The 25,378-nt window shown below is 40.2% G+C and overlaps 1 protein-coding gene across 4 annotated transcripts in view; it reads right to left on the bottom strand.

Moving 5' to 3' along the window:
* Positions 1–607: 607 nt before the first annotated feature.
* The window catches only part of TRIM66 (tripartite motif containing 66), a 43,974-nt gene continuing 19,203 nt past the window's right edge, over positions 608–25,378 (bottom strand). For all 4 annotated transcript variants that reach the window (XM_085063177.1, XM_085063179.1, XM_085063178.1 and 1 more), the window contains 12 exons: positions 23,781–24,631; positions 22,645–22,806; positions 13,782–14,054; positions 13,343–13,571; positions 10,314–10,374; positions 9,440–9,614; positions 8,336–8,643; positions 6,716–6,839; positions 5,503–5,577; positions 4,666–4,818; positions 3,844–4,062; positions 608–3,528 (listed from right to left, as the gene is read on the bottom strand). In XM_085063177.1, the coding sequence (XP_084919303.1) occupies positions 3,469–3,528; positions 3,844–4,062; positions 4,666–4,818; positions 5,503–5,577; positions 6,716–6,839; positions 8,336–8,643; positions 9,440–9,614; positions 10,314–10,374; positions 13,343–13,571; positions 13,782–14,054; positions 22,645–22,806; positions 23,781–24,631 (2,690 nt within the window). In that variant the 3' untranslated portion in view covers positions 608–3,468. The remainder of the gene's footprint in view (positions 3,529–3,843; positions 4,063–4,665; positions 4,819–5,502; positions 5,578–6,715; positions 6,840–8,335; positions 8,644–9,439; positions 9,615–10,313; positions 10,375–13,342; positions 13,572–13,781; positions 14,055–22,644; positions 22,807–23,780; positions 24,632–25,378) is intronic.

Below are 25,378 nucleotides of genomic sequence, written 5' to 3'. Positions count from 1 at the left end.
CAGAGCTGCAGCCCTGAGAGGAGGATTCCTCACCCCTCAAGCCAATAGGCCCCCAGGTCAGCAAGCTGATGCTGATAGTTATATTTTCCCATAAACTAGAGAGGAACCAATAATAATATAAAAACACTTGCAGTGTCTGCTTGACTTCTTGCCAATAAAGGATTTTGTTCTTTTTTTTTTTTTTTTTGGTAAATTTTTTCAATTTTTAGCATTTTCAGTTTTAGAATATCTCTTCTGATTCCTCCAGATGAATACATTACAATATGTTATTCCTCTCACTAATAAGTAGCATATTCCTTGGCACTTTATGTGTACAGACATTAAAACGACGAACATTGTTTGCTACTTGTTCATGTCATGTTTGTTTCTCAATAACTCACAGCAACTGAAAAACAGCAAGGCAAAATATCTACTTGGTATTGAAAATATTAGCACAAATAGCAAGCTGTCTCCTGTGTTAGCATAGCTGCTTTCATAACTGCTCTGTTTTGCTGTCAGAAGTTATGAGCAACTTGGCTAATGATTGTTAAGCAATAAATTACACAATCCATACATTAATTGAAAGCAGATGTACTGAGAGCAAAAATTTCAGATTGATATGCAAAAAGACATTTCACATGATTTATTGTTCAGCAATGCACATTACACATATAAACATGCAGTCATTGGTTAATCTGTTAATTGTCAGACACCTGTTTGTAATAACTGTGATGCCATTCTCCTGACACAACACTGGAAGAAGCAGATCTTTGAAATTATCTGGGGTGGGGGGAATGAAAGCCAAATCTGGAGCTGTAATTTCTTCTTTGACAGACCTGTTATGAAAGTGCAATTTATCTCTTTTGCAACTATTTAACAGCAGGATTTTCTCATTCCACCTGTAACCCATTACATGTAGGAAAATTTGTGCCCTTGCTTGCATTTGCATGGGCCTAAGAAATTTGCTGGGATTTCCACAGTCTTCCTGGCATTTGTTTCTGCTATACTTACTTCCACTGGAAAACTTCAGGGTTCCTCCTTGCTCCCTTTCTCCACATCTGGATTATGAAACAGGCTGTGTGATAGAGGGAAAGATAACCACATAACCTATCACTTTTTTGGGCCACACGGCCTGTTGGATTTTAGAAGAGAGACCCTTCCTTTCCTACTTGTCAGTGCCTTCACCAGTGTGCAACTGGTAAAACACCCCAAGAATTTATGGGCCCTGGTGTTATGGTGTCCAGCAGCAGGAACATCACAAGCCAGCAACTTTAAGGCAACATCCAAGATGGATAACATTGTTCTTATTGCATGCACTGTATTGTGAATGTGCTAACCCATGGATTCATGTTTGAAAGCATATCAAGTCACATGTAGGAGTTCAGTTTTTGTTCTGCTTACCAACATGACATGAGGTTTATGAGGGTTTTTTTAATAGTTACGAATCTTAGAGGATTAATCAGAATCAAAATGCCTTAAGAGTGCTCAGGTCATTCAGTCCTGCCAACACACACTCAAAACATGTTTTATTTATGATGGTAAACTGGAAAACTCCTATTTTTAATAGAGGTATAATATACCCTGGTTAAATTTCATTAAAACAGGTGTTCTCCAAAACTAATGGTAGAGTAAATAAACTTACAGCCTTTAAGAAACAGGAGGCTCTTGTTGACTCTACTCTTCCAGGAATAAAAGGAAGCCATTGCATTTATACCAATGCCCCTAGATAAAATCTAGACAGCATATCATTTTTGCACTATTAATGGTAAAATATAGGTCTTTGGTGGAGGAGCTGAGAAAAAGTGATACCTGCAACACAGATAAGGGTGATCGATTCAGTGACAAACCTGCACTCACTGCCCTGTGCCAAGACTGTTACTGTTCTGAGAACAGGATCTTATCAGAAAGCAAACATATAGGAATTCACATTTAGAAAATGTGAAGGCTGTCCCTTCATCTCACAGTTTTCCAGTCAGTTTCTAATATCCAGATTTTCATTTCTTCAAAGAAAACAAAAGATTAGCTCACTACCAAGTTAAGGGCAAACAGTAAATCACACAGATAAGTAGAATATAACATTCATGTCTTATTATTATTATTATTTCATATATAAACCTTTACTTCAAGTGTTATCTAAAATAACATACATGGTTACCAGACAAAATAGCCCATATAAACTATGCTGAAAATATCATCTTTATTTACAGGAACCTAATTAAAATCAACTTTAATCGTGTTTGAGGTCTGCAACAACCTCCTCTCTCAGCGCTGGACCCCAGCCTGCATCATTCTGCTGGGCAGAGCTCTGAGGAGGAAGATGCCCCTCACACCCATGAAGAAAGCACTGGCCATGCAAAGATGTGGCTCAGCTGCTTCTGGAAGCAGCTTGCAAGCTATCACTCTCTGCTCAGGTGTGATGTCCTGTTACCCACCCTGCCCTTCATACTTTACAATGACATGCAGCCTTTGTTCAAGTGAACTCTAAATCTGCTCTTAGTGGTGTTCTGCCTATACATTGCAAATCTTAGCAATAAAAAAAAACAAAAAACACCAGCTTAGACATCCTTTCATTCTGTTTGAGCTTCTACATATGTGCATTATCACCATCATCTTCTAGTTCTGCTGGTAATCACAACTACAGGTAACAAGCAAAGAGAAAATCAGAAATAAATGACGTTATTTTATAGGCACTTCTATAACCATGTAATTCACTGCATAGTTAGATTACTGAATTCCAGTATCTGCTCTATAGAGAAAACAACTGCCTTGGGTTGTATAAAAATGCTGCCTTTGAGAGCCACGGAATCCCACACTGCTTTAGCAGGCATGAATTAGATTCCAGAAGAATCATGCCTTGCAAACAGAGCACCAAGTATGCACTGAGAAACAGCTCTCACAGAGCCCTTGTATTAGCACTATTAGCACTTGTTCTTTGGTGATTTAATGAAAATGCTGTGCTTCAAAAGAAACAGCTAATCAGATAATCACATTATACTGTATCTCATAGGCTTTGAGCAGCCAAGCTCCCAGAAAAATCATTGAATAAGACAACAGGATTACAGCCTTAATGACTACACATTGTATTTATCACAAAGCATGGCCACCATTCACACTGAGGCTTCAAGATTATTACATGGTTACCTGTGCTCTATAAAATAGAGATGTCACATTGAACAGATTATAAAATGGTACTGCAGTATGAGATACTATTAGTATGTTATTTTTTATTATTATTTATCATTACCTATGACCAAAACATTAGTACTTCAGTGTAAACACTGCAAAACATATACATGATTTAACAGATGGAATATGGACAGATTTAAACATTTTGGATCTGTTCTCTATCCACAAGATCTAGAAATAAGGCATATGGTCAGCAGAATAGGAGAGTTTAAATAAACAGCCCGAGTGCTTTGCTTTCCTCCCACACACCTTAACTCTGCCAGTCATGCTGCTGGATTCCTCAAATCTCATATCTTGAGGAGGTCATACCTGAGGAAGGCTGTTAGCTGGCTGAAACATCATTCTTTTAGTTTTTTCACTTTCCTGTGTACAAAGGAAACAAACAATGAATAGCTAAAGGGCTTAGTCTTTTTACAAATCTTGACAGAGCTTTCTGCTAGGAAGAAAACTGTGCAGCCTGAGAGGCTTCATTTTTTCCTGCTCACACACTTATACACATCTGACACTTTATTCCACTCAAGGGACCTCGACATAAAATTGTAGAACTGATCACACATCCGTGATAGATGCTTGACAGTTTTCCCACACAGCCCTGCCAAAACTTCCCATCAGTAGCTGCAAACAGAGTTAGCAGGGTGGCCACTTGGCAACCAAATGCTTTTGCTTTTGCAATCTTACAGTGTGGCGCCGCTTCCTTTTGGGCTGAACACACTCCTGTCCGTACGACGGCCACTGGAAATCCTGGGATGGCACTTGGCTGCTCTGGCTCTCCACGTCTTCAGAATCAGAGTCGTCCTGTTGCATTGAAGGGAAATGCCTGTCTGGATAAATCTCTTTCAGTTTGTCCTCAAAGAACTCATCCAGGCATCGTCCAGCCTCAGCAACCTCGGAATCTGGCTGTAAGGGAATGAATAACCCTTCAGTTCCACCACACATGGGAATCATCAAGGATCAAATCCAAATAACTGCCCCACCCCAACATCTCACCTCTGCTCTGTCTGTGACATCTCCATTAGCCTCTGCACACTTTCTACAGCCCATTAGTCCCTCTCCATTTCCAGTGTAAGTAAAAACCAGATGCTGCTATCAAAGAACAAGTTTGTGCACCTCCAAGAAATAGAGAGGTGCAGTGAACTAGAAAGAGCAGGAGTCATCACTGCTTAGGAATTTCTGTGTGTTTTATTTTCCCTAGGTATTTTGCTGGCTGTGACTGGCTTCTCACAGCAAACTCAACAACATTCCAAAGAGAATCCGTGAAGATGTCCCTCTTTGATTTTAGATCCATATGTATCTCAAGTTCTCAGATATATATATCATATAACTTCATTTCTGCCATTAAAAAAAACCTAACATAATTTCCAAAGAATAAAATTGATTAATACTTCCGTTTGTCCCAGTCCTACATCTGATTTCCACGGAATCAACAGTTACACCAATGTGACAGCCACTGAAAGAGCCACCCTGCTTTGTATGCCCCATGCATGTATATTAGAAACATACATAATTGAACTTTGCACAGTTCCAAAACATGAGACGCACGTCAGTCACAAGCTCCTCAGGTGCAGAATAGTGGGACTTGTCCCTTTTTTGCAGCTTCTTCCGTATGGTGGACAAATCCATTGGCCTTTTGATGATCTGATAATAATGCCGAGCCTGCCATAAGAATAAAGTGCTGGTATGTGACATTTTAAGTTAAAACTTTTTCTCTCCATTGACTTCTCTGCAAGTTTGGACAGAAATCATTGCAGAGGAGTCCTTGCACTGGGGAAGAGAGCTCCAGTGTTTTAGTGTCTACACTTGCACATCATCTTCCTGGGTGCTTTTTGGTTTGATTAAAAACATATTTGCCTGCAAGATGGATTTTGAAAACAGCACACTTCAGTGACTTCTGCTGCTTGCAGTTTGTAAAGTTTATCCCCAGATAACCATAACCCCAATTTAACCATGATCAATAATATATGTAACATTGATAATTAGCTGACATTTTCTCTAAGCAATTATAAAAAGAACGTGCTGCGATACTGGCAGCTGATAATGTGGGAAGTAGTCTGTCAAGAGTGACTAAAAATATGATACTCTGCACTCTTTTAAAAGTTCAACAAGAGTCTTTTCCAATGGGCACCAGCTACCAGGATATCCCACTCCTTAAATCTTTCTGGGTCTAAACCTACTTGTCAGGTAATTTGTTCCACAAGTTTATCGCAAGCATTTTTAGGTGGAATGGGTTTGATATCATTATTTGGACTATTCCTTCACTTAAAACCTGGAGACAAAAGGAGAGACCTGGAAAAGGAGAGACTCTGGGTTCCCTCTGATCCCTGCATGTGCTGTACTTACCAGGGGACTGACAGGTTCATGGAACGGGAGGCTCATACTGCTGCAGAACAGGGAAAGCACCAGCTTTTCACACTTCTGTGGAAGCCAGAATTGAAATACATTTTAAATCAAGACAAGACAGTTTCATTTCTGCCCTTAGTTGAAAGATAATTCTCATGTAGACTGTTGCAATTCTGATCCAAAATGTCACACTTCACTTTCATCCGAGGAATGTTTTGCCTCATGGCATTGCTATAGCTTTGAAAACAAGGATAGTCAAGAAACGCAAGGAAAGAAACATTTTCCGGGAAATTCTTGGGAATTAATCACTATTATTATTTACTTTCTGCACTCCAGGTCTATTCCTTAGATCTCAACTGAAAAAACAGCAGCAACAACGTGGAAAGAGTTAAATGGGAAATGTTTCATACTGCTGATATCCATACATGCAAACAGATGTAAGTTGGTAGTACTGTATGAAAACTTTTCCCTTTAATCATCATTAACTTGTAAAAGACTTACACTGGTCTTTGGCTTTTCACTAGTGAAAAAACAATGTGCTACAAAAACATTATAAACCATATTTTCTCACAAACAAAGGAATTTTTAATCAACTCAATTTTCTAAATAGGACTTCACTATTCAAGACCCAGATTTTTGGCCAATTGCAGCAAATCCAGTAGAAACAGGGCCAGCTCAGCCTCTGCATGAAGCTGTGTGGACTCAAGTCTCTCCGTCCAGCTGTCACCAATATACACAGGACATCTATTTTGAATTTGTACCTTCCAAATACCAAGTGGACTTGGTATTTCACATATGATGACTATATGATCATTTCAGTCCAACTGAAAGTCAAAAATTGTCTTCATCACAAAACTGTCATTGTACTGGCCCAAGCAGATGTCTGAGAAGGTGTCAAGTTTTAAAGGAAAAATATTCAGAGTCATAAAGCCAGGCAAAATTTACTCAGGGAAGCTCTGCTGTTGAGTGTGCCTTCCTTGTTCAAAGGAGAAAAGAATTCCACATCTGCATTCATTTTTAAATTGAATGGCAATGCCTAGAAAGACAAGTATGATATAACCAAACAGCAACAATGCCTTTGGTGTATTTACTACTGCGTGTGGCATTCGAGCTGCAGCCAAGTGCAAACCGTCATCTTTTCCATGAAAAAGGAAAACCCCCTGCTGAGATCATATGGCCTGCTCTAAATAGTGCAGTGTACAGTGATTCCCACCTTCTGGTCACACTCATCAAGGCCATATTGTGCACTGTAGCTGTGGCTGTAGCGTGTGTTTTCACAGTCATATTCCACCTCTGGCTTCACTGGATTACGGCAAAGCGAGCACACCCATTCACCCCTGCAAAACAGGAAACCAAAAAACTTGTGGGGAAGTTTTTCCACAACCTTGTCAAATAGCAAACCTCATAAATCACTATTTGAAAAGCCTCAATCCTTAACTAGCATTATGATAGCAAGCAATCTGAAACCCGTTGTACTAGATGTTCTTCACTGAACATGAATCCAGTTGGAAGTATAATCATTTCAGGTTCTATTCATGGTTTTTTTTCTGTCACAAAGGAAAAGAAAAAGTCCAAATTGTGTTTGAAATCAGGTACCAGCAGTGTGTGCAGCTGCACTGGTTCAAGTGCTGCTTTGGAAAGGAAATAAAAAAAAGGCAAAACAGGAAACAATTGGTTCATAAGACAAACCCAGACCCATTTGATAACTGAGGTATTTATTATCAATGGATATGATAACTGACATATTTATCTAAGGAATCAACATTATCAGAAAAGGTAGGCTAGTGCACAGGTCCCCAAACCAAACAGACAATTCTGCAAGGGCATGCATGTCCTTGCTAGTAGATCCATTTTCAGAAACCACCTGAAGAATTTCATTAAAGCAGTGATGCAACTTCTGCAGCATCAGGGTCTGAATAACTATAGATGAAGATATATCAAAAAACTATGAATACAGAACTTAAGGGAATTATTTTATTTAATTTGAATTTAATTTTGCCTAAAAATTTATTCTAACAGGAAAACTTGGTTTTCACATTGCTTTGAAACTAGAAGTTTAATTATAACTCAGCTACTAGAGAAATGAGTAAAAAGCCAAGAGCTGAAAAGCCCCTTTTTTTTTAACAGAAACAACAAACCAGAATTTCTTATTTAATATCTTACAACAAATTTTTCTCAGCCAAGACAATTATTTGGGCTTGGTTCAAATGAAGCAGCCTCTGGTCCCACTAGGTAATGATTCATAACAGAATTCATAATTACACACCACAGTAATGCACATTATTCAGCATCACTTTTAGAGTTTGGTATGTGGACATGCATCTACTTCTGGCTTATTGCACACAATCCATCTGTGACAAGCTGCTAGAAAACACATCTTAGGGAAACCAATGACTTCAATATTTCCACAAAAGCCCTGATAATCCTACATTTCCCATAAAATTTTCTAACACACTGAATAGAAATTCACTGGTTGCCCTTCCCTTGTGCTAGTCTCTGTTCTTGCAGAAAAGAGCTGATGTCTACACTCCAGATGTTACATGAGAGTTAGGATTTTATTCTTCTCCAGAGAGTCATATGAAAGTGTATTAAGTTCAGGTCTGCCACCTCCCTTGCTGTACTGGCCAGTTAACTGCAGAAAGGGCACAGTGGCTGGAAACAGATGTTTTCATAATTCATCTAGTTCCTAGCATGTATGACAAAAAAAGTATCAAAAAAGGTAAGTGAGAGATGCAGTCCTTGTACAAGGCTGAAACATTCATCCCTGAGGATATATTCCACCCCCAGGCAGTGAGCAGGAGCAATATGTTAGTGAAATGTCATCCATACTCACACTGGGAAGCTGAGCAGGGCTGGAACGTGGCAGGAGAGATGGAAGACCTTGGGGCAGTGATCACAGCACAGCAGCTCTCCCCCATTGAGACACACAGCACAGAAATCCTCATTTTCAATTGGACTGACTTCATGAGTAACTGGGGATTTTTTCATGCTGGAGATGCCATTGCTGAGCTTCTGATCAACAGATAGAGTATCTACAGGAGAAGATTGTGTCTGTCCTGCAGCCTGGGAGATGAGAAATCTTCTGTCCTCTGAGTTCTCCGCTTTGGACTTCTGTCCTTCAGCAGGACTATCTTTATTTATCTTGAAGGAAGAAAAATCTGGGATCACGCAATCATCATTTTCATAAATGAGCATAAAAAATCACAGGTTATCTGCAGACAAATCAGTTCACTTCTCTGCAGTGAGCTCCACTGGGGAGGGCACTGGGGCTCAGCAGGCTCACACTGCTGGCATCTGCCACTGGCTGGCCAGGTCAGGTCACCTTGGCCAAGTCCTTTCTTCCACACACCTCAGTGCAGCAGCGCTTTGAGAGCTATACAGAGTCTACTTCACAGAAACAGGATGCTCTACAATTTTACTTGCAAGTTTTACTGTAAACGCCTCAAAGCCCCCCACTTCCCCCCAAAAAAAAACCCCAAAAAACCAAAACTAACCCCACTAGAGGCCTTTTTCCCACCAGAAATTCCTGTTTCCTTCTGTGGAAAGAAGTTCACACTCAAGACTCCTCTGAAGCAATAGAATACAAAGCTTTTAAAAATCTATTACATTGTGATTTCTGGAATTGGTTGCTATCACTCAAATACACATTCAGGCCAGTTTTTTAGCTATTTATCCCGTATTTGTAACCACACAGGTAAGCCAAGTTGCTTTTTAGAATATAAAAACACTACAGAGACAGTCTTCTCAGAAACAGAAGTGTCAGGGAGTTCCACAGCAAGCTAAATGCTGTATTGTCTTTACCTCAACCCATCACAGAAGTACCTGAGGGTGAAACCAATCAACAGACTTGTCTATTGCACAACATTCCAGAAACTGCCTACAAACCAGTGGGGTAAAGGGGAGAAGGCAGGTAAAACCTCAAGGAAACCTCACACACCTTTATAGACATGCTTGAAGAGCGTGTCCCACACTCAATGACCAGCAGGAAATTGCCCTCCTGCTCGCTGTCCTGCGGCTGGAGCTTGAACACGGGCAGCTCCCCCACTTCCGAGGCTGAGATCTTCAGACGCTCCAGCCGCACATAGGGGATCTTCTGCTCCTTCGGGGCACCTCTGCAGTCAGAAGGACACATGGTTACATTCAGCCATATTCCACAAAATTCTCCTCACTGCTCAGCTTCATGCACTGTCATTTGTGCTCCTTCTCCTTTGTAAGTGTGATTCTAGTGGCCAAACACTGAAAATCTGGACATTTTTTCACAAGCCAATCCTTTAAGAAATGTGAATGAAATCACTTTAAATGAATCAGATGTGTAAATACATAACTAACTTCTGTGCTAAAACCTTGCCTAGCTCTGTAGATTTTTGTTTGAATTATCCCAGTTTAAGCTGTGCTTGATACTTTTCAGTGTGGCTGGCTTCAACAGAAGCATAGCACATTATCAACTTTAACATATTATCACAGCAGGAGCTGAAAACAAACTTTTACAAAGTTCTTGAGATAATATTAATCCTGTTCTTATTTTAAGTTTCATTGGGACTTACTATTTTCTAATTGTTCAAGGGAGATACATTTGCAAATACTTATTCATTCTTGAAAACTACACAGAAATACATTATTTCACCACTTCTTTTCCATTGTTGTTTTCAAGGTTAAGAACACTTCACAACTTTCAGAACTATTATCTATAAGGAATCTAGAATTCTTTTTAAGTTCTCCATCATCATCATTAAGTATGACAAATTTTCTAAATACATGCATAAAATTTCACAGCCAGTGCTTTTGTATTAAAAAAAAAAATACTCTGATACCTGACATTCTGATTGCTTTTCATATCCATTTCAAAATGTTCCTTTTCACAGTTATTGGAATCTGGAACAGAAGATAAGAAAACGAATAAAATATTTATAATATCACAGGCAGATTAGGGTAGAAAGTACTTCAATATTCATGTACTTCTGACTGGTGTTTAATATGATATCACAAGTGAATTATGGAATCATTTTATCTATATGTATAGAAAGTGTGTATGCTATTTTCTGTTCTGGTGCAGAGCCTTTGTCTTTCTTTTTTACTTGTAACCACAGCTTCTGTACTAAATATGAGGAGCATTTATGAAATATTTTGTGGAAATGGTTTCATTCCCAGGGAATTATATATGTACACAGCCATATCACATTCATCCATACACATGGAAAAACGTAAATAATCCTCTTTGTTAAAGAGCTTTCACTTGAGAAAAACAGACCTACTGAGGTCTGAACCCCCGAGGCTCAGGAAATCTTTGTGGTCTCCAGCTCCATGCTAAGAAGCTTCTGGATAATTCCAGTTACTTGAAAACAGGAAGAAAATTGTGTCTCACATCTGCCACTGAGGGGCAAAAGTTACACTATAATTATTTTCTTTCCTCCAAGGTCTCTAACCTATAAACACATGAATTCAAAACTATCTGCTATATAAGCATTTAGCTGGGGGTTTATGTAGCTATATCAGCATATAGCTGTAGTGTTTGACTGATATTAAACACAAGTAATAACACAATTCTGGGGAGACGAGAGAGAGTAAAGACAAATGTCCTGGTGGATGCACTCATAAATAAAAATCCACTGAACAATTTCATAATAACTCCTTTTGTTGGGAATTAGTTTTACATAGCCAATACTCACAAGAAACAAACCTATTGTCATGGTTATCTTGAGATAAGCAAGGGCCAGGAAAACATGCTTTTAAAAAGGAAATCTAGCTCAGGCCAATGGTACCTCAACACATGGCTTGAAGGCAACGTGCTTCTAAGATTCTCTGTTTTTTCCAGCCACAGGAAACACAATAAAATCAAGACTAACAAGGAATGGTGCATTTCACATCACACCTGAGGCATTATTTTTTTATGATTGTTGCTCAGGTGAAGGGTGGGTAGTCCTGACATGGACAGAGTTACTAAAGGGAGACTGCCCTCCAAGCTGAAGGAGCAGCTCTCGTTGCATTCTGTCAAAGCAGAGGATGTTCCAGTAGTCCTGGGTTACTACATCAGCCAACATTTCTGTCAGCAACTTGGCCCACAAAACCATGAAATGTGCGGAAAACACCAAACTAGAGGGGTGGCATTGTGGAGAATCTTTTCAGTTACAAATAGACCTTAATACACAAGAGAAAAAAAATCCCCTTAATCAGTAAGACTGAATTGAGGTAACTGTATTAAGCTCATGAAGGGTCAGATAAGTGTAATCCCAAAGGAAAACAAGTGACCAGGGAACTGTTCTTCAAAGGAACTAAAGGTTAAAGTGGACTGTTCACTACACTCAAGTCAACCACCTAATGCTGCTGCTGCTGCAGAAGAGAGAAATGCCATCCTGCAGGGTATTACCAGCAGCAGGAAATGTAAAACACAAGGAGCTGATACTCTGATTCTACATGGCACCCCTGAGACCTCAGCTGCAGCACTGTTTGGCTGTGGGCAGCATTCCTTAGCTGCAGAGAGCCCAAAATAGCACAGCATGAAGGAGGTGGTTTTGAAAAAATCAAATCCCTGACCCCCGAGGAAAGACTGAGACCATCAGATTTGTTTAGTCTGGGAAATAGAAGAGGAGGGGAGGGTGTTTATGCAAGTCATAAGAAAGAAAAGCGGCTGTAAGAGGGGAAATTATGACATTTTATACAATTTTTACCACATCCCTTGTGCCTAGGATAAGAAATATTTTGTTTTAAAATAAGCCAAAATGTTTAGGTTTAATATCAGAAAAGGATGAGTCATGGGAGACATATGCCAGAAGGAATGAGGCTTGGCAGCAGAGCACTGCTGAAGCCACCAGCAGGGATAACACTGCCTTTGCAGCAGAACTCATATTTTACGGTGCCCTAGTGACTGCATCTCCTCAGGTCTGCCCTCAAACAGTGACAACAGCAAAGCTGCTCATCCCAGAGACACTTGAACCTGGCTGAGGCACAGCTTTTTACAGGTGCTCCTGATTCTTGAAACTCACACAAATCATTGTGGCATAATTGCCACAATTTGGCATGGGACACAGAAGAGAAGACGTACATTTCCTTGGCTCACTGGGCTAGGCCTCCTTTGTACTAATTAGAATTATCTGAATAAAAATACAGCACAGAGACAGAAATATTCGTTCATCTTTTATAGAGAAATGCAGCCAAATGTTGGCATAAATCACGGGATAACTGCTTGATCCTGCAATCCCTTGCTTGCATGAATAGTTCCATTGACTTCCAGAGTTTGCAGGAAGGAGGCTTTACAGTGCAGCACAACGATGCTGGCAATTTGCCCATGAAAAGAGTTAAGTAAAGTCTAATTCTCCATTAGGGCTGAAGAAACAGGCCTTGGCTGAAGGGAATGTTCCACACCAGACAGAGCCAAGCAAAGGCACATACTGTGCAATGTATTAACAGAAATTTGGTGTTCTACTGATGTGACAGACTCAGCAGAAGGCACATTACATTTCGGAAGTAACGTGGGTTTTCTTAATTGAATTTGGACTCTTCAAACCAGCTCTTCAATAGTCATAACTGCAGGTCTCATTAACAGGAGTGCTTCTAAGAGAGCTAATACTCCAGGTACTTCACACAGACACACTCGCTTCTGGCTCACAGATGAGGGATGTTACAAATTCAAAGCATATCATTTCCATGTTTTTTCCTCCATAAATGAGATCAAACACACTTTTCCGCTGGATTAAGTACTCTGATTATATTTGAAGCTTGCTGGAAAAGCACATTTACATGTAAGTATATTAATAAGCATACTGCTCTGCAATGCTTGCAATGTACAGTGCTAAGAAAGAAAAAAAACCCCAAAATCTAAAGGAAATAATTAAATGCCCAGTACCTTCTTTGCTTCCAGGTTGTCTCATCCTGTCATTCACAGGAAGGAAAGAAGTGTTGCCAGGCAGTTCAGAAGGAGAAGTGCAGTGCTGAGATTTTTTGATTGAAAGATTAATAGGTTCTTCCATCACTTTTTGCATAGAAAGAGTTAATTCGTTAACTACCTCTTGCCCAGCAGCAGCAAAGCTGTTTTCTAGAAAACAATCTACAGCATTGAGGTCTTCATTCTCCAGCTTCAGGGGGCAGGGGAGAAAGAAATGCAGAGTTTTATTATCAGTTTTCATTCTTTCCATGTTAAGAAAATAATTTGTAATCAGTCTTCAAATACCAGATAAGGAAAACTTAGCCCATTGAAATAGCAATTCAATTTGACTAACAATAATAACCCGTGCTGTAAATGAAAGCTGATTCTCTCTCAGCAGAGGAGTTTGAGCCATCCCTACCTTGCATTTAGTGCCTCCCTGGCATGCATCCCCTGGTGTGAGGCCAGCAGGAGCCCCAGGGCTCAGGTCACTGGGAGCTGTGCCCAGAGCCAGGCTGTAGCTGGGCAGGGGCTCTGGTGGAGTCTCACAGTCACAAAGGCTGTTTGGGGACAGGCCAAGTGTCACAGCAGCTGCACCTTTCACCTGAGGGTCAGCCGAGCTGGATAACCTTGCTGGAGATAATTCCATTTCTGAGCAGTTTGGGAAGCCCACAAAGCTCAAGGATGCTGAATGCTGGGAAAGGCAAGAAGAAAAATAAACCAATACATTAATGAGCTTTTCAGCAGCAAAATGCTACTGGTCCTTTCTATAATAGATGAGATGCTCAGTTTCAGCTTGACATAATCAAACAGTTGTGTTACAAGGGCTGTAAGAATCTACTGTAATCCTATACTACTTCCAAAAGCTTTAGATTTTCCACCATTAAAACTGAAAACTGGAAAAGAAGGCAGTTGGGTTACTCTTCTGTGTCTTACAAAAAAAAAGTCTTCCTGACATCAATTAAAGAGATTCTGATTTTGGGATCAGGAAATCTAAGTATGTAGAATACTGTACCAGACCAGTCCTTGATAAAAACCCTATTATTTTCCATTAAGATCTTCCAGAAGAAATGAGATTCAAATCAGAAAATTTATCATTTTATTAAAAAATAAGCAGATCACTTCACTGAGAAAAATGATTCAGAAGAAATAAGATTTAACTCTGACACAAGAGTGCATGAAGATTTTGTTCCTGTTAATGATGCTGGAAACTTTATGCTAGTTAGTGAGTTGGTCCCATTAAAACCTAAGGCATTTACCCTTTAAATATCACAGAGTAAATCCAGAAACATCCTACATGTCCTAATAAGGAAACATGTCCAGTTTCCAAAGAAAGGGAACATTTACTGTGGTATCAATTCATATTTTTTACTGTCTCATGATTTGTCACTGCCAAACCCACAGAGATACTCTTACACAAACCAAAGCAAATCCACCATCTAGGTGACTTCAGTGAGCTGCCTCACATCCAGGGATATGTGATAACACTGAAAACAAGACAATTCTGGCATCCATGTGAAGCAAACATAAGCAGTCTCAAGAAGTGTACAGATCTGTGTCACCTGAATACACAACCTTGATTTCATCATTGGTGTTTCACCCTTGACAATTGTCTGACTATATCCTTTTCATTTGACTGCAATACAATGGGTAGCACCCACTGTAATATAAAGGAAGACACTAGAAATGTGTCCATTGCAGCTGAATTAGAGTTTAAATATTCTGTTGTACTTATTTCTCCGCTAGAGGCGGAGATGTGATGAAGAAGTGAATCTGAGACAGGACTCATCTGCATAATTTAATTAGTATTTTTCTCAACTTATACTCCATTTTGGATTTTGATAATTTTGCCCATCTTAAGCCCACGGTAGTAAAGACTGCAGCCTAGACTGAGCTGTCAGATGTGTAAATCCTACATCATGCCAAAGTCAGCCTTGAATTCCTCTGCTTGCAATGCACACCAACTATCTGCAAAGAGAATACTGCCCACAGACATTAATTACACCTAGGCATGTAATTTAATTCCCTTTTTGTCAATTTGCAATAGAGGCTACAACCTGAACAGTGAGCTTTGCCTGAACAGTGACCAGTTAATTTGATGAGACAAAATAAACCTGCATTTGAGACAGAAAGAGGTCAGCTCTTCTGCAGAGCTAGGGAAGGTCTGTGCCCTTCTACCACACAGTCCTCCAGTGAATTTACTTTAAATAGTCCCTCCTTGTAGGAGGCATCCCAGGGAGCACTGGGTTCCTGCAGCCAGGGAATTGCTCATTCTCCTCCTCTTGAGTCAAATGACATTTGACTCCTCCCTTGAGTCAAAGGAATTGAAGCTGTCTGAGCTGTAATAACTGTTTGGAAGCAGCTGGAGCTCTTCCAACATGTTCTTCCCACCTCACATTTGAACAACCTTACATTGCAACCAAAGTTATACACATAGGTCAGCAAGGAATCCACTTTTCATGGCCACACATCCTAAAGTCCACAGAGATCAAAAGTGTTTGTTTGCCATCACAATTTGCTTGTGAGGGGCTCCTGCACATGCAGTGACAAATGTGACCTACCAAATCCACATTTTCCTTTCCATTCCATCACTCCTTTTATCACAAGCCTTTTTCAGATGGCAAAATTAACATGTGAACTGTTGCCATATCACTTACAGAAAAAATAAAACAAGCAGAGTTCAAGCTTGAGCTGAAGATGAACTGTAATCAGCCCTTGCCTTTTCCCCTTATTTCAAAGTCCACTGCGAGCATTAATTAAGCCCCTGTGAGGTAGTTAAATATTTATTTAGTCAGGTTCTCCAAAGCATGAAGCATCCACAAATTCCTGAGTCAATAGGAACTACCTAGAGCTGTGCTCCATCAGGAATGGCCCTGCTGAGGCACACACATGGCACACACACCACCCAAATTTGCTCACCACATCTTCCTATGCTCACTGATGAGCATGTGCCATCATCTCATGTACTGAGACCTGACCTTCTGTCTAACTCAGGTGAAATGTTACCCCTCCTAAGGCCAGGCAGCATCACTCCTGGCTCCACTGAAACAAGTTTCCTTGCTCAGAGTAGTCACTGGATGACTCCTACTGAAGAAGGCAAAAAAAAAAAATAAAAGAAAAAGTATGGACACACAGGTAAGATTTTGTTATAGCTATAGTTTTCAGAAAAAGGTGAAATTCAATCGCATGGTATGGTTATATCCTCTTTTACTCTTCATCAGTTCCTTCAGAGATCTTTTGAGATTATATAAGCCAATGTAAAACCTCACTCTTGTTAAAAAGAATAATGAGGCCATCAAACTGCCATCTGTCTTTCCCTTGGGGCAAAAGTTAATTTTGTGGTTATTTTAATGATGAAGCAACATTATGATCTTTCAGTGCAAAATATTAAAACTCACAGTTAAGAACAGACACATTCCATCCTGATCCATGGAGCTGCTGTCAAGTGTGAAGTGAACAATGCACTGGGAACAAGGCTCATTAATAGACTATTAATTCACTCCCTAAAATAATCATTTCTTTTGCCATTAGCAAAAATTTCTCTTTTCCCTTGACAGTTCAGCTAGTTTTTGCAAATGGGATGCCTTTAAAGGATTTATCTCCTTTTTATAAAAGCTCTATTGCTTTTATATTGCAACATTTGAAAAACAACAAGCATTAATTATTCTCTTGGGCAGAGGGTAGCTTCAACTGTTGGTTGATTTTGAACTTTTTGACATTTTAATGTACAGTCTGGCACATTGAACTACATCTGTGTCACTATAAATGGAATTCTCATTGCCTCATAATTAATTTTGGTCTGATGATCCTTATGATAAATACAATGGCAGCAGCATCACCACCCCAAAATGCCTTCTACCACAATTTTCTTAGCTATGGCAGTGAAAGGTAAGAAGAAAGAACATGCAAAGTGCCTTCAGAGAACAAAAAAATAAACATATGCTTCAGTTCAAATATTTCTTTGCTCACTGTTGCATTCAAAAAGGTCCAGTGTAAACATGCAGCACCAATACAGAAGAATTCTGAGAAGCAAAATACTTACCTTGAAACAGTGGGATTAGGATTTGTTAGGACTGTTTTGGCAAAGTCTCAGGGCTGTTGACATTAAGTGTCACTGATAAAGGAAGCTAAAACTGGGAAGAGCCAATTCTCTTTGCTATGAGAGAAATACCACGCTGCAAATGGTTGCAGAGTAATGAACGGCTGCTATTAAGTGGAGCAATCCCCCTGGCAGCTCATTATGCTGGAAGGTTAAACAAATGTACTGCTCCAATCCAGCTGCTTAACACAGCAGTGCTGATAACACAGCCTGCACATGCTTCCCATTCCCAGCTTCAGAACAGAATCCCAAGGATTTCCTTTCCGCTTTCAGGAGAAAATAAAGAATCCAAATCTTCCTTCTCAATTTGTCTGAATAAACTGGAGCAGGCTTAAAGTGGAAGGAGGAAGAGATTGCATGGAGCAAGCAGCATCATGTTTTATTTATCCTTTTTTTTTTTCAGGTCAAAGGAAAAAGGGTTTGTAAAATTAACATTCTGGGAAATGTACCTAATTGCATTAAGCATGGAGGCATTTGAGCTGTAAGCAGTTCAATTCTGTAAAGTAAAAAGCATGCTCTGTTACTTTAGAAATTCATAGGACCCTAAATTCCAGGCTGTTATTTCCTACATCACTAATTCCTCTAAAATTAATAGTAATTAAGGGGGGGGGGAAATAGCAACAACAAACCCACTTTGGTCCCAAGCTTGGATTTGAAGTTCTAGGGTTGGATATTAAATTATTATTACTTTCAGTCACTAAGGAAACACAACACGCTCTGTGCAATACTAAGAACAATTAAAATGCTCTCTCCTCCAGCCACCTCTCCACAAATTTCATGTGTTTTTAAAGAAAAAAAGTTTCACCACGAACTGTCACCGTGTTAGTCTGGCATGAATTGCCACCACAACATATACTTGGAATAAAACAGAAGCCACTCAGAGTGCTCTGAAGAGTGCTTCTTGGATGGCATGGAATATTTCCTAGGATTTCCCCATTTCAGGTACCTTATGGTGTTTCAGACAAACAGAGCTCTCGAACTAAGAAGCTGGGACTTGTGCCAAATCATAAAGAACACAACAAATATAATGCACTATACAACATTGCCATGTGGTTACACTTTCATTACTATTTCTGGTCACCGTGCCTCAAAAATGATTTATCAAAACCACAAAGTATGGGGGAAATGGCCAAAGATATAGAGAACCAAAGTACTGAGTGGTTTTCATGAAAGAAAAACCTGACTCCAAGTGGTCACTTTTCAGCTTCAAAAAGAAACTTTTGAGAGTGAATTAAATACTGACCAATAAAATACAGATATTATGAATGTGGTGAATACAGAGTGATTATTCACTGTTTTTCCTAATACAAGAACTAGAAGGCATCTGACTGAACTATCAGGCAACAGACTTAAGGTAAACAACAGGGGAACTTCTCATGCAATGCACAACTCAGTTGCTGTGGAATGCTGAGGAGACCAGTAGTATTAAAATGGACCCACAGTAGTGAATTAGACAAATTCATAGGGAAGGAGTCCATGAAGAGCTCCAAAACACAGTTGTCTGGGTACAGTCTTCAGGTCAGAAAGTCCCTAAAGTGCTGGCTTTCAGAATCAGGGATACCATCAGATTATATTTGCCTGTTTCTGAAGCCCTTCCCTGAGGATCTGCTGCTGGCTATAGCTATAAAGAATCAGATGCAGCTGTTCAGTGATGATTTACTAATACGGTGCACAACATATTCAGAGATTCACTTAAAGCAGAAGGTGAGCTAACAGCTCAAGGGGAAAAACCCTCCAGGATTGCTAAGGAATATAACCAAACCTGAGGAGCAGAACCAAATGTTGTCCAATCAACTCACAACTGATCTGTGTCCTGGAAGGCAGGACCACACCTGCCCAAGCCAATTTTTTTAGGATGAGTGGGGAAGGTACAAAATATTGCACTGCTGTTGAGTTGAGCCAACTCAACAGCTGGACAAGACAAGGAATGCTCCCTCTCAAAGTAGAGGTCTTGCTCCAGACTACAGAAAGTGGTACACTTTATGGACTGTGAGTAGGAGAGATGCCCAGCTGGCCCTGCATCAACACCAATGTCTGTAGCAGTGGTCCCTGAGGCTCAAATTACAGATCTGTGCTCTAGATGTACAGTAATCATGACATTTCTTCAAATACTAGATGCAGCCTTTAGACCTCTTGCTCATCACAGCCCGAAATAAGAACTAGGGATGTGCAAACAAAACAGACTGTATTCCTATTATTACTCCTGAAAACACAATTAGGTCCATAACATGTTATTATTCTTGCCTTTGTTCCAGAGTAGATGACCTCTCTAGCCCTGTGCACAAATTAATCACTGGATATCATACTCTGTAAAAGCAGCAAGATAATGTCATTGCAGAAGGTTGGTAACCCTTTCCACAAAACTGTTAAACTAATTGAGTACTCATTCCTCCACACTGCAATTTAGCAATTCCAAAGCTTGTGTAAAACCTGTTTGCTAGAGCTTGGCACAACTCCCTGGAACTGAAGCTCAGGTAACACCAAAGTTATTCAGAAATCTGTTCTCTGTCTTGCTGAAATTCTTACTGGAGAGGTTGGGTATTTGACAGGCATGAAGACAGAGCAACTCCACAATCCAAAACAGAGGTCCTGGCTATGAGAGGGAAGTATTCTGACAGGGGAATATGAAGGGAAAATTATATCCATTTTCCACAGCGACAGAAAACTTTTATTCCTAGTGCTGCATTCTTCAAAGGTGCTAATCAAGCCCAAAATTATGCAAAGTGCAGTAATTGATTCTTATCAAAAAAATCGATGGTCTAAGTATAGAAAGATTTACTCTGCACAAAAAAAATTAATTCACAGAAAAAGAAGAGTTAGGAGAATACACAGGAAGACAAAGACTGACAAAATATCACCATTAACATCTGAAAATGAGCAAAACAAAGGAAAGCCATCTCAAACTATTAAAATCCCAAACTATTAATAGTATCTTCTCTATATTGCTTTACAAATAAATATGATCTTGTGTGCAGACAATTCATCTAGTTATCAGTCAATAATATTAAATTCATACCATAAACATGTTTCAAACTTAACACACAGAGGTTTAATTACGTGAGCAATCAAGCCTCGCCCCACTCCAAAATAAAGAAAACCACTGGGCTAAAGAAATTTTTTATTTATTTATTGGACAGATCTTGGCAACCTTATCACTAAACAGTTAACTCAGGTGCACACTGCTTTCTCCTTAATGAAACAATCTCAGCAGACAGGGAATTATGTATTCCACTGGGAATACTGTGCCCAGCTGAAGGCTGTCAGAGTTCAGCAGAAATGCAACACAAGACCATGAAGTCCAACACCAATTACTCTCCAAGAGACAGAACACAGCTCTTCTTCGTGTAGCAAAAATTTATCTAGCCATTTTCTCTACCATCTTTTTCAAGTATTTCAGGCTTTTCCACACTAATTTTCTCCATGTCTTCCAAGATCTTGAGAGAGATGAAATGTTCTGAGCAGAGGCCATGTGGGAGTGCATGGACACACACCTATGCAGAAATTTTTGTCTGGAGATGAGTATAAAAACATTGCATCAGGTGAACCAGAGATGAGAATGAATAGACACATTCCCTTGTTCTTAAACAGGAGCCAATCTCCCATTTAAACTCAGATTTAATCCAATTGTCAGCAAAAGCAGTCAGACTTCAAGAGCATTCATGAAGATTATATTTCAAGAATTTATTCGCTGTGCTGTTTCTCTTCATCATTTCTAATTTGCCATTGCCAGAGCTCAGAGTTAGTATCTTCATCCCATCCAGATGTCTTCAACTCTAATAGCTCATTAGAAGAGATGAATACAAGCAGAGATGGGGTACTGCAGCTGTTGAAAGTTCTCATTTCTTGAAAAGCCACCCAGCACCTCAAAAACCAAACTGTTTTCTGCACAAGAGCATACACTACTCAACACCATTAGAAATAAAATCCCTTTTTTATTTCCTAGGAATATCTTCCTCTCACCACCTTCTTAATTCCTACAGCAACAAATCAGCCCTTTTTCCTTTACTCCTCCTGCTTTTCCCATCACACTACGCTAGTCTCTCTCTCTTGCACATCTGCTTCCATTTTCTTCCTTCTTTCTGACTTTTCTTGCTTAAGCTGTTGGGAATAACCTTTCATTACAGGTCCTTGAAACAGATTTCTTTGTGGTTTTCAAATCTGATTTGCATGCTGCTTCCAGGCCCATATCCCTGCAACTCCCAAAGGGATTTCCAACAGTTCTCTGGATGGGTATTGCATCATAAATATGTTGCATCAACAGAGTCACACGCAAAAGAAGGAAAAATAACTTGCTTTTTGAGGCTAGAAAGGAAAGACAAGTGCTTCCACAATATTCCACATACAAATTCCAAGAGAAAAATATCCATGAAAGGCTTCTACAGAGTACACGAAACGAGTCATGCACTGAAGTAACAATTTGAGCAACCTGAGTATGATGTGTTGCTGGGACTGCTTCAAACAAACTGTGCAGAGAAGTAAAAGGCAGTTTCTCTGCTCCAAAAGCACAGGTGATATCCAGAGCCAGCAAGGGTCTGCTGATAAGTATTGGTTTTCCTGGTTTTGTTCATGCTGCTTCTTCAATAGTCAGAGCCTCACAGTAGATGGAAAGACCAAAGCCTGGCTCTATTATGTACTAAAATATTCTAGATATACAGAAAGTGTGATTTTTCTGCTTATAATTCAACAATGTGAATAAGTATAACAGAATTATATCCCTTTCAGGCACCACACCTTTAGTAGTAATCAGTGTTGTTATTTCTTGGGCAACTATTTTGAAGAGTGTTTCTCAGGCCTGATTTCATCACCATCTCTGACTCTTGCTTTTTTTTATTTTTTTCAAATTAACTGCTTCTAGTACAGTAGTTAGCAAGTGCTAGTAATTAAATCCCTAGACATAGCAGCCAGACAGAACTTAGGCAGTGAAGAAATAGAGCTCCTATTTGTTTGCCAGGTCATGCTTAACAACCATGCCAGCCAGATCTAAACACTATCAGTCTCTAGAAGAGTTGGTCATCCTGGCACCTTACTGGGAGATGCACACAAGGTTAGGCTGTGACTGCCTTCCAAAATTGGCTGACTTTTACTGCATTTTAATTTTTTCCACCTGACTTCAAACTCCAATGCCATATTCAATGTTATCAAATCATGTTTTTCCCCCCCCTTTTTTTTAAGAAGTTCTTTATACCTTTCTCACCGGATGGAAAGCTGATTGCTGCAGTGTGCTCTCAGGGGAGTGGCTCCTGGCACTGGCTTCTTCATCTAATGAGTGTGACAGGGAGGGACTGTCACTTTTGTCCAGAGGAACAACAGGTTTCTGGGCATCAGGTTCTGTGGAGCTCTCACAGACCTACAAATCACAAATAAGAATTTGTGTCTTCAAGCTCTCAGAAAAATGGTAACAAGTTTACATCAACTCACAGCATACACATTATGACAAGCCCAAAATACTCTAAAACAACAGAGATGTTCAAGGCTACCCTAAGTAGAGTGAGAAATGGAGAAAGATTTCTCTCAAACATTAATGAATTACTTAAAAAGAAAAAAAAGGACTCAAAGCTGCTGAAACGTACAGCTATTCCAAAAGCCTACAGTCTGCTCTTAAAGGTGACCTACTTTGAGGACTATACAAGGTGGCAGCTCCACAGAATTTACACAATGGGAAGTCTGAGACACCTTTCCACCATTTTAAATTAATTTCCAAGCCACCCTATTCTGCAGTTCATCTGCCTTGTAGTTTGAATGCTCACCACCAAGCACTGCCCCTCTTTCAAAAGGAGGATTTTTACTAGCAGAGGAAAAGGGAAGAGATTAGCCCTGCTGACAAAGCTGTAGCACAACAGCATGTGTGGATAATGATGATAATCTTACAGGACATGATGCAGCAGCAAGAGCAGCTACTAGGATGGGAAATAACTCTCAGACCAAGAAATCATTGTCTTCACTGTCTTCAATAATAATTCAGAATTGAATCCTGTTGAAGGACTCAGGGCTTAATGTTTCCAGTAAAAAACAGAGTTGAGATGGAAACTACTGCAGTGCTCCAGTCACCTGCTTGAAAGGGAGAAGTGATGGTGCTTTCATTCTCCCACACTGCTGCTCACATTGTCTATTTAGAGATTCAGATCTTTGGGATCCAGGGTGTTTGTACAGCACTTCACAGAAAATTCTGGCCCAATCTGCATGAGGCATGAAGCCTCTGTGCTGCATACATCAAGACACCAACAGAAAGTTTAGAGAAATGCACGAAATCTCAAAAGGTGTGTCCCATTTCTGAACTGACACTGACTAAATGCTGTAGGAGATAACTTTGAGAGAACTTACTTGTGCTTCATCTTGGATTTGTTGCTGCACTGAGGCTGGCTGCCTCACAATGTAGTTGATCTGACCAACTATGGTCTGCTGAACATGCTGAGGTGCCTTGGCTTGGTTCAGCTGCAAGCTGGACTGTCCCTGGGCCTGCAGGAGAAGCTCCAGATCCTTTTTCATCTCCTCCAGCTCGAGCTGGTGGTGCATGATGTCCAGGCTCTGCTGGATGACTTGCTTGTGGGTGCTCTCGTCGGGAGCTGGCGGTGGGGATGGCAGTGGCTGCTGTGGGGCTGGCGGCAGCACACGGCTAGATTTCATCTTCTGGAGGTGGCCGAGCTGCACTTGCACAGCTGATGCCTGCAAAGGTGCCTGTGGGTGGCTCGTGTGAAGCTGCTGAGCCTCGTGGGACACAACAGCACAGCTCTGCTGCAGCTGCTGGGGTTGGCAAGGCTTTCCCACCCTCCCGGACAGGCTCTCCGGCTCTGAGCGTGGCTGCTGCTCCAGCCCAGCCTGAGGGAGCTTCACGGGCTGGGCAGCTCCCCGTGGCTCCCTGTCCTGCTGCTGCAGGCTGTACTGCAGAGGGAAGTGCTGCTGGGGAAGGGCAGGAGGCTGGAGGAAGTTCTTATGGTGGTTCATGTCTTGGTAAGAAGGCTGAGGCTTGTTTGGAGGAGGAATGCTGAGGCAGTGGGAGCAGCAGAGCGGCGCAGAGCGCTGGACTGCAGATGGGAATTGGTGTGGATGGCTGTTCTCCAGCTGGGAGGCTGGGGAATGATGCCCGTGATACAGAGAGCTTTGCAAACCTTGAATATTTCCACAGAGCAGCACATCTGGGTGAGAAAGGTGTCCACCTTCCATTGTGAAACCCCCTGGGAAAAAAACCAGCAAATTTACTTCCTCCTGTGGTCTTGATGAATTTACACAATAAAAACTGTAGACAAGGAAATGACCATCACTCACATTTCAAATATAAAAGATATTAAAATATCCTATCCAAACAGTCTGCCAACATACATTCAAGACAAATTTTCCAATATTTATCTAGCTATTTCAATTCACACCAAACTCCCACTGATGTCAGTGGAATTCACGGTAGAATTACCCAGCAAATGCTTTGAAAAATTGACCTTATTTTATCTTAACTGATGAATATGGCTTATACTTTCATTTTTTATTGAAGTGTGAGTTTATCTTCCCATTCATAAGCACAGGTCCAAAAGACAGCTTCCAGGATGCAAGTGACAAAAATAAAAGAGATTAACTTTATGTAGTGAGACTCAGAAAAGCTAGGAATAGAAGCAACTTATGAAATGATCTTGTCCATGCTTTTTGTCAAGAAAAAATTGCTGCCTGCAGCACCTTTGATCATATTTTACCTCTTTTAGTTTTTAACACCTTAAAATGGGAAGAGAACTGATCTTTTAGATCAGTGATCAGCCCACTGAGCTGAATTTACTGTAAAAACCCATTGCAGTTGTGAAATTTGTAGCTGCTGGGAAACAAAGTCACAGCATGCACATTTGTTATAGAGATAACACTGTAATTATTGTACAGTCAGTGTCTTAAAGCCATCTTTTTGCCTATCAATTGCAAATGTCTCAACACTGCTCAGGTCC

The sequence above is a fragment of the Lichenostomus cassidix genome, chromosome 5 (genome assembly GCF_008360975.1).
Source record: "Lichenostomus cassidix isolate B80296 chromosome 5, HeHo_3.0, whole genome shotgun sequence".
In the NCBI taxonomy this organism is placed as follows: Eukaryota; Metazoa; Chordata; class Aves; order Passeriformes; family Meliphagidae; genus Lichenostomus; species Lichenostomus cassidix.
The sequence above is the reverse complement of the archived record's forward strand: the minus strand, read 5'-3'. Positions and strand labels throughout refer to the sequence as shown.